Source organism: Melanostigma gelatinosum, assembly GCF_949748355.1.
Source record: "Melanostigma gelatinosum genome assembly, chromosome: 7".
Lineage (NCBI taxonomy): Eukaryota > Metazoa > Chordata > Actinopteri > Perciformes > Zoarcidae > Melanostigma > Melanostigma gelatinosum.
In genome coordinates this window covers 120,001-130,000 of record NC_136640.1, presented here as the reverse complement: position 1 = coordinate 130,000, position 10,000 = coordinate 120,001, and the positions used below count along the sequence as shown (strand labels likewise).

At 36.1% G+C, this 10,000-nt stretch overlaps 2 protein-coding genes across 5 annotated transcripts in view; both read left to right on the top strand.

Moving 5' to 3' along the window:
- Window positions 1-5,782, top strand: part of spint2 (serine peptidase inhibitor, Kunitz type, 2) — a 17,759-nt gene extending 11,977 nt beyond the window's left edge. The window contains exons 6-8 of the mRNA XM_079272655.1: window positions 979-1,023; window positions 1,235-1,343; window positions 4,723-5,782. Of these exons, the coding sequence (XP_079128781.1) occupies window positions 979-1,023; window positions 1,235-1,343; window positions 4,723-4,810 (242 nt within the window). The 3' untranslated portion in view covers window positions 4,811-5,782. The remainder of the gene's footprint in view (window positions 1-978; window positions 1,024-1,234; window positions 1,344-4,722) is intronic.
- Window positions 5,783-8,793: 3,011 nt separating this feature from the next.
- The window catches only part of atg16l1 (ATG16 autophagy related 16-like 1), an 18,843-nt gene continuing 17,636 nt past the window's right edge, over window positions 8,794-10,000 (top strand). For 3 of the 4 annotated variants that reach the window (XM_079271339.1, XM_079271338.1, XM_079271337.1), the window contains exons 1-4: window positions 8,794-8,954; window positions 9,549-9,659; window positions 9,785-9,878; window positions 9,962-10,000. The exon at window positions 9,962-10,000 is cut by the window's right edge and continues 64 nt beyond it. In XM_079271339.1, the coding sequence (XP_079127465.1) occupies window positions 9,554-9,659; window positions 9,785-9,878; window positions 9,962-10,000 (239 nt within the window). In that variant the 5' untranslated portion in view covers window positions 8,794-8,954; window positions 9,549-9,553. The remainder of the gene's footprint in view (window positions 8,955-9,548; window positions 9,660-9,784; window positions 9,879-9,961) is intronic. The other variant, XM_079271340.1, reaches the window with a different exon arrangement.

Sequence of the window (10,000 nt, the reverse complement as noted above, 5' to 3'; positions counted from 1 at the left end):
CATCATAGTGATGAAGAGTAGCGCTGCATCATAGTGATGAAGAGTAGAGCTGCATCATAGTGATGAAGAGTAGAGCTGCATCATAGTGATGAAGAGTAGAGCTGCATCATAGTGATGAAGAGTAGCGCTGCATCACAGTGATGAAGAGTAGAGCAGCATCATAGTGATGAAGAGTAGAGCTGCATCATAGTGATGAAGAGTAGAGCAGCATCATAGTGATGAAGAGTAGCGCTGCATCACAGTGATGAAGAGTAGAGCAGCATCATAGTGATGAAGAGTAGAGCTGCATCATAGTGATGAAGAGTAGAGCTGCATCATAGTGATGAAGAGTAGAGCAGCATCATAGTGATGAAGAGTAGAGCTGCATCATAGTGATGAAGAGTAGAGCTGCATCATAGTGATGAAGAGTAGAGCTGCATCATAGTGATGAAGAGTAGAGCTGCATCATAGTGATGAAGAGTAGAGCTGCATCATAGTGATGAAGAGTAGAGCTGCATCATAGTGATGAAGAGTAGCGCTGCATCACAGTGATGAAGAGTAGCGCTGCATCACATGCTCTGACTGTGATGAAGACTCAACACACACATGTAGATGAACGTGTGAAACATGTTGTTCTGTTCACAGCAGTGGAACGTTTCACACACTGAGCACAGATATAGAAGAGATAGAACTGCTGCTGTGTGAAGAGAACACTGCTGCTAACAACAACCTGATGTGTTCAACGTGTTCACACACAATGTTCTTCACCTTTGTTCATAGAGCAGCACTTTCAAATAACAGTGCACAATACACTACTTATGAATTCATTTTTGAACTTTGTCATAACAATGAGATTGATCGCAAATAATTGTAATCGTTGCCCAGCACTAATAAATATACACACACACAATCCTGAGTACTGTATATGGTACTGTGTGTCTATATATCCTGTACGTATATAATAACGTGTATATAGTATAATGTGTGTTCTACTTCCAGGTTCCTTTGAACATCATGGAGAAGGTCGTGACCGTTGGACTGCAGGTCAGGTTTTGCTCTGCAGGATGTTTTGTCCTTCACTTTGTTTTACTTCTTTAATGTTAACCGTGTAAATGAATAATAATAGCATGTATAATAATAATAATACCTGTGTATAATAATATACATATATACTGTATGTATTAGATATGTAATAATAGTAATCTGTCCCAGTGTTGATGACCCTAACACCATCTTCTTCCTGTTTCTCCTCCAGCTGTCTTCCTCTTCATCACTCTAGCAGCCATCTCTGTTCTGCTGCTGGTTTCTCTGGTCATCATCACGCTGAGACGTCACCGTCTGAACCGCCGCCCGTCTTCCATCAGGTAACATTTCAACATTTACAACATTTACAACATTTAGACATTTCAACATTTACAACATTTAAACATTTCAACATTTACAACATTTACAACATTTAGACATTTAAACATTTACAACATTTACAACATTTAAACATTTCAACATTTCAACATTTACAACATTTACAACATTTAGACATTTAAACATTTACAACATTTAGACATTTCAACATTTAGACATTTCAACATTTACAACATTTACAACATTTAGACATTTAAACATTTCAACATTTAGACATTTCAACATTTCAACATTTACAACATTTAGACATTTAAACATTTCATCAGGTAACATTTCAACATTTTCAACATTTACAACATTTAGACATTTAAACATTTCATCAGGTAACATTTAAACATTTACAACATTTACGACATTTCAACATTTCAACATTTAAACATTTCAACATTTAGACATTTAAACATTTCATCAGGTAACATTTAAACATTTACAACATTTAGACATTTAGACATTTAAAAATTTCAACATTTTCAACATTTACAACATTTAGACATTTAAACATTTCAACATTTACAACATTTAGACATTTAAACATTTACAACATTTACAACATTTACAACATTTAGACATTTAAACATTTCAACATTTACAACATTTAGACATTTAAACATTTCATCAGGTAACATTTAAACATTTCAACATTTACAACATTTAGACATTTAAACATTTAAACATTTCAACATTTACAACATTTAGACATTTAGACATTACAACATTTAGACATTTAAACATTTCAACATTTAAACATTTACAACATTTAGACATTTCAACATTTAGACATTTCAACATTTACAACATTTACAACATTTAGACATTTCATCAGGTAACATTTCAACATTTACAACATTTACAACATTTAGACATTTAAACATTTCATCAGGTAACATTTCAACATTTACAACATTTAGACATTTCAACATTTACAACATTTAGACATTTAAACATTTCAACATTTACAATATTTAGACATTTAAACATTTCAACATTTACAACATTTAGACATTTAGACATTTAAACATTTCATCAGGTAACATTTAAACATTTACAACATTTAGACATTTAAACATTTCAACATTTACAACATTTAGACATTTAAACATTTCAACATTTACAACATTTAGACATTTAAACATTTCAACATTTACAACATTTAGACATTTAAACATTTCATCAGGTAACATTTCGACATTTAGACATTTAGACATTTAAACATTTACAACATTTAAACATTTACAACATGTAGACATTTAAACATTTCAACATTTACAACATTTAGACATTTCAACATTTCAACATTTACAACATTTAGACATTTCAACATTTCAACATTTCGACATTTAGACATTTAAACATTTAAACATTTCAACATTTAGACATTTAGACATTTCAACATTTAAAACATTTAGACATTTCAACATTTAGACATTTCAACATTTAAACATTTCAACATTTACAACATTTACAACATGTAGACATTTAAACATTTCAACATTTACAACATTTAGACATTTCAACATTTCAACATTTCAACATTTCGACATTTAGACATTTAAACATTTCAACATTTAGACATTTAGACATTTCAACATTTAAAACATTTAGACATTTCAACATTTAGACATTTCAACATTTACAACATTTAGACATTTCAACATTTAGACATTTAAACATTTCAACATTTCCCCCTCTTAACAAAAATGAAAGATGATATCGATGGAACTACATTCATTTCCTCGGACGAAGCCATAGAATTGACTCTGTAAAATTGAATATTCTCCCAAGTTATCTGTTCTTATTTCAAGCACTTCCTGTAGAAATTCCCCCAAAACAATTCTCTGAATTGGATAAAATCCTTTCAAGGGAAAAAACCAAGGATTAAATTTAATACTCTACAACTCTCAAAAGAGGAAGGAGGAATGGCTCTTGATTGATGGATGATTTGATTGATGATTTGATTGATGGATGATTTGATTGATGGATGATTTGATTGATGATTTGATTGATGGATGATTTGATTGATTGATGATTTGATTGATGGATGATTTGATTGATGGATGATTTGATTGATGGATGATTTGATTGATGGATGATTTGATTGATGGATGATTTGATTGATTGATGATTTGATTGATTGATGATTTGATTGATGGATGATTTGATTGGTGGATGACTTGATTGATGGATGATTTGATTGATGGATGTTTTGATTGATGGATGGTTTGATTGATGGATGGTTTGATTGATGGATGATTTGATTGATGGATGATTTGATTGATGGATGATTTGATTGATGGATGGTTTGATTGATGGATGGTTTGATTGATGGATGATTTGATTGATGGATGATTTGATTGATTGATGATTTGATTGATTGATGATGTGATTGATGGATGATTTGATTGATGGATGATTTGATTGATTGGTGATGTGATTGATGTGATGGATGATTTGATTGACAGATTGATGATTTGATTGATTGATGATTTGATTGATTGATGATTTGATTGGTGGATGATTTGATTGATTGATGATGTGACGGATGATTTGATTGATGGAGGATTTGATTGATTGATGATTTGATTGATTGATGATGTGATGGATGATTTGATTGATTGATGATTTGATTGATTGATGATTTGATTGGTGGATGATTTGATTGGTGGATGATATGATATGATTGATTGATGGTTTGATTGATTGATGGTTTGATTGATGGATGATTTGATTGATGGATGATTTGATTGATTGATGGTTTGATTGATGGATGATTTGATTGATTGATGGATGATTTGATTGATGGATGATTTGATTGATGGATGATTTGATTGGTGGATGATTTGATTGGTGGATGGTTTGATTGATGGATGATTTGATTGATGGATGATTTGATTGATTGATTATTTGATTGATGGATGATTTGATTGATGATGTGATTGATGTGATGGATGATTTGATTGACAGATTGATGGATGATATGATTGATTGATGATATGATTGACTGATGATTTGATTCATTGATGATTTGATTGATTGATGATTTGATTGGTGGATGATTTGATTGATTGATGATGTGACGGATGATTTGATTGATTGATGATTTGATTGATTGATGATGTGATTGATGATTTGATTGATTGATGATTTGATTGATTGATGATTTGATTGATTGATGATTTGATTGGTGGATGATTTGATTGGTGGATGATATGATATGATTGATGGATGGATTGATTGATGGTTTGATTGATTGATGGTTTGATTGATGGATGGTTTGATTGATGGATGGTTTGATTGATGGATGGTATTTGTCTCTCTCTGCAGTGATAAGGAGGAGCTGCTTGAAGATCCAGATGAGTCCTCTCTGGAGTCTCTGGCCATCCCAGAGAGCCCCAAACTGGACGAGGCCTGAGAAGAGGTTCCGGGGCCCACAGAGGGTCCGGGGCCCACAGAGGGTTCTGGTTTGATCTTAAACCTGCTATAATTTGGATTATTTTAATTATACCTTCAGATTCTAAACACAACTGTTGGTTTCTCGTTTTTAAACTTTACTTCTGTAGTGTGAACATTGATTCAATGATAAGTTAGGAAACAGAATTAAATGATTTAAATGACATTAAACTTTAAACATTTGAAGTAATTTCTTAAGTAAATCCTTATTAAATCATTATTTGTAGTGTTTCTATGAAGTCTATTCTTTTAATAATTGTAAATGATTTGTGTATACTTTGACAAAATCAGCAATATGAAGGCATCACTTTGATTCTGGTGACTTATATTTCAGGGGTTTAACAATTAAATATGTTGTCAAAAGTGTGTGTTTTATTAGGTTGAATGTTAACACCATGAGTGTAAATTAAAAACTAATCATTAGAGGACGCAGCAATGATATTCACTGGAGCCTGCTTTTCCCATGATGCAACATGATGGCGTCTTTCATTAGAGCCTCGTCAGCTGCTCACTTACTCCTCACTTATTGATGTTACCTGATGGATTTAGTTACTGGTTAAACAGCTGTTTTTATTGTTATGAATTGATGTATCAGGTGTCCTGTTGCATGCAAATATTAGTTTCATATCAAAAGTAAATGCACACATCTATTAAAATCAATTTAAAGAAATATGTAATGATGATTAGGATAATTATCCTTATTAGTTAAGTCAGTAGTAAATCATTTTATTGTTAATTTTTCTTTGGAGAAATACATTGTTTAGATATCAACTGACTAATTTTATCCGTAAATCAGCAGCATCATGTTTTATAATAATAGTTATAGCATAAACATTCAGATGATTCAATAGGATGTAATAATGAGTTTGATGTGTTTGAACTGAAGATCTGAGGTCACTGTACTCAACCGCCTCAATAAAACTTTAACACCTTGTTTACGTGTTTAATGTTTGTTTACATCCACAGAAACAAGTTAATCTTTCAACACAGAGAAACATTGATTGATCATACAGTTAGCATATAAATAGGCTGTATGTGCTAATATGTACATCACAGATCATGTTTGAGTTGGTGGGTGTGCGGCTCATATTATTCATATTACTCACACTATTCATACTATTCATATTATTCATACTATTCATATTATTCATATTATGCATACTATTCATATTATGCATACTATTCATATTATGCATACTATTCATACTATTCATATTATGCATACTATTCATACTATTCATACCATTCATATTATGCATATTATTCATATTACTCACACTATTCATATTATGCATACTATTCATATTACTCACACTATTCATACTATTCATATTATGCATACTATTCATATTATTCATATTATGCATACTATTCATATTATTCATACTATTAATAAGAACGACACGATAGACAACTGAACTCAGTAGTAACGCTGCTGCAGATGTAAAAACAAAAGCAGTTCACTTACCACAGCTGCTGTTCACTGAAAGACAAAGTCCATCCTCCTTTCTTTGTGAACACTTTAATGACGCGGTTGTTCAGAACATCGGTGCGGGTCAGTTCCAGCCAGAGTCCTCCTGCGAACGCGTTCGTTGAGTTGTAGATCCACTCGGGTCTCTCCAAAGGTTTTCAAAAGCTCGTAGCTTGTGGTGTCCTGTCGTGTAGCTGCCTTGGTTAGCGTAGCGTAGCTCCAAACAGCTCCAAACACCAAGAGCTCAGTTGCAAATGAAACGCATTCTTAGCCATAAAATGTGCAACGCTTCTCCAACGCTGTCAGCCAGTAATACCGTTCGTACCAATGAATCCTTTTCCATGTTGGGTCAGGGCTGCTAGCCGTGGGGTTGACCGACTCTTTGATACGATGTCCAGCTTTTCTGGAAATGTCCTTGAGAAATGCGTTTCTCCTCCTTATTCAGCCATTGAGTGTTAAAAACACAGCTAGGTAAAAAAAAAAAGAATCTACAGCAAGCAAAACACTAAAAATGTCATAACTTCTCTTACATATGTTTCAACCTGAACTCTTACTAAACACCAACATCTGCTAGCTAGCTTTCTGTTTGACAAAAGTCACGCTGGCCCACTGACCAATCACGGCGCACGTTAATGCAGACGTACTTAGGAGACTACCTCAATGCTGCTGACACGTCAAAGAATACGCCCAACATGTCAAACTAAAGATCTGATTGGTTGAACACTATGACAATCAACAATATCGTCCCCGTTCACTTAAAGTGCACATGATGCACTTGTGAGTCTGCGGGCCTCGGGCCTCTCTCCTTACCTAGAGACACAGAGGTGAGATCTGATTGGATAAAAGCTCTACTGAAAACAAGCTGCACTGGAAGCAGAGCAACTGAGGAAGACAGTAGCTGTGCAATGAGAACATAAGATAATGGGGAATGTAGCATCCCGGCTGAATATTGGTCTGTAGTCTTGAACTGATGGTCCATAAGTCTTTAATGAATCACACCTTGAACACACCGTAAGAACTTGTGCCTATATTGGTGATGTGACCTTTCGTGTCGAGGCTTCGAAGCTTGTGTCGAGTAATCCAGGACGATTTTTGTGAAGTGCGTATCGAGGCTTGTGTTGATGACGTATGTGGTGACGTTCGAAGCCTCGCAAGCCGGCCATAACCACGTGACTGATTCAGGAAACGGTTCACGGGTTTGGCGTGCGATTCGAATTATAAGGGGAAGCGAAACGCAATGGATCCCCCCTCACACTTTGTGTACTTCGGACTTTATTGCGAATTTTTTTGCAAACTATTCTCTGTACCCCAGCTTCATCTGTGCCTGTGAAAGGGTGTTTTTTTAAAGCAGGCGAAATCATCTAAAAAAAAAAGAAACTGCCTGAAGTAAGAAAAGTTGTTATAATTAAATAAAAATGAATACAATGTTTTACGTGTTTCATTTTCACAAACCAAAAAAACAGTTATGTTTGGCCGTGGGATAGAGAGGGTAGTCCGGTAACCGCTAGGTCCCCGGTTCGATTCTTGACTGTAACATGTTGATGTCAACTTTCTTTAACTTTTTCTTTTTTTACTTCTCACATCACAACCCTCTTCCCAATTTGTTTCCACTTTCCCTTTTGACCCCACCATTTTAATAAGTTCATAAGTTATGTATTGGCATCACAAACATCATTCATTCATTTATTCAATTCAATGCTTCACACACCAAAGCCATGGTGTCATTTTAATCACGCTGCCTGTTTTACATTTATTGTCCACTTGATGGCGCAGTAGAGCAAATGAAGCGCCATGAAGCTTTGACCCATGAGTGAACCAATTGGATGGAAAGCTTCAATGCTTCATGAAGCTTCAACTCGCCATCACTAGCCTATATCGGCCAGGTGCTAAAATAATAAAACCGTATCCATCTTCCTTGTTGAATCACTTTTTCCGTCCCTTTAGCGACTTTTCTAATGGCTTTCAAACGGCTTTTTACCTACTTCCGGTTTATACCTTCAAAATAAAAGCGCAACAGGAAATGCATCGACTGCAGTGACAAAATGTACAAAATAAAAGACATAAAAGAGGAACAATCTATTTAAATACACGACACATTCTCAGAGGTCCTTTACAGGGAAATATGTATCATACATGGAGTGTAAATACATGAAGGTGAAGTGGTGAGGAAAGGACATAGGACGTAGTGTTGTGAGAACGCACACTGCAGAAAGAGCATCTTATCCCACATGCGCCTAGGACTGTGTGGTGCCACTGATTCGATTAGAAAACTTTATTAATTTATCTTTAGTAAAGGTCATTAGGTACCCTTTAAGAGTATTGAGACCCTAAACCAAGGTGATGGCTTGATCCTCATCCGTAAATAGTTGAGTCTCAAGGTTTGTTAGATATGTTAATGCAGAACGTGAGAGCGAGAGATTTAAACATGACGTCATATTCGTGTGACAATCCCGGAAGTGTGTGTCGGAGCCAAAATGTCGCAGAGTTGGAGGGAGGCGGCTGATGATGTCGGTTAAGAAGAAGAAGAAGAAGAAGAGTACCCGGACCGTGTATCACAGAGCACCGTGAGACGAACCCGCGGACGGTTAACGAGGTTACCGGAGAAGAAGAACGGAGCCACAGCTAATTAGATGCTGTAAGTTTAACGCGCTGCGACGGTCTGCAGCTAGTGGCTAACGTAGCATGCTAACATGTCGAGTCACGGGGACAAACACCGCACTGAGAGCGCGTCAAAGATACGCGACATGTTTATCCTGCAGCTGATTTAATGTTATCGTAGAGAAGATCGCGCCTTTAGCATGTTCGCCTCGCCGTGTTGGTTCTCTTTAGCATGTACGCCTGTTAGCATGTTAGCCTCGCGGTGTTGGTTCCCTTTAGCAACACATGCTAACAGAGAGAAGCTATCAGCAGCTATGTGATACTTATCGATATAACCTGCTCGTTAATAAATGTGCCACTGTGTGTTTAAGAGTTGAACGTTTACAGATTAACTTTGTTTTCTGTATCCAGCTACCTGACGACATGGAGACATATTCTGACATTAGTTTACATGTTTTACTACATTATAGTATTTATGATCATAGTAAATACAGACGGATATATTTTAGATTATTTATCGTTTACATTGTGTTGATTAGCAGAACAAAACAGACTAATACAATTATGTCTGTTTGTCTCTCTGTCTGTCTGTCTGTCTGTCTGTCTGTCTGTCTGTCTCTTCCTCTCTCAGGTGTCATGGCTGAGCGGAGGTGTGAGTGTTCGTGGAAGAGACACATCTCAGAGCAGCTGAAGGTCAGAGACCGAGTTCAGAGACAAGCCTTTGAGGAGATTGTCCTCCAGTGTGAGTCGCACCTCCTGTCTTACTCCCTCACTGTCTCCCGCCCCCTCTCACACACTGTCTCAAACAGACACACAGTCTGTCTCAGTGGGGACAGACAGTTGAATGAACCGTCTTTCTGTGTTCAGATAACCGTCTTCTGGAGAAGTCAGACCTGCAGACTGTTCTGTCAGAAAGATACCAGACGGACAAGTATGACGTCCAGAGAGGACACGAGGCCAGGTGAGTCCTCAACTTGCTGTCTCCTTTATGTGTCCCCCTTTGTTACGTGTCCCCCTTGTTACGTGTCCCCGTCTCACCCTCAGCTCGGGGACAGACGGTCGTAGTGACGTCCTGCAGCAGGA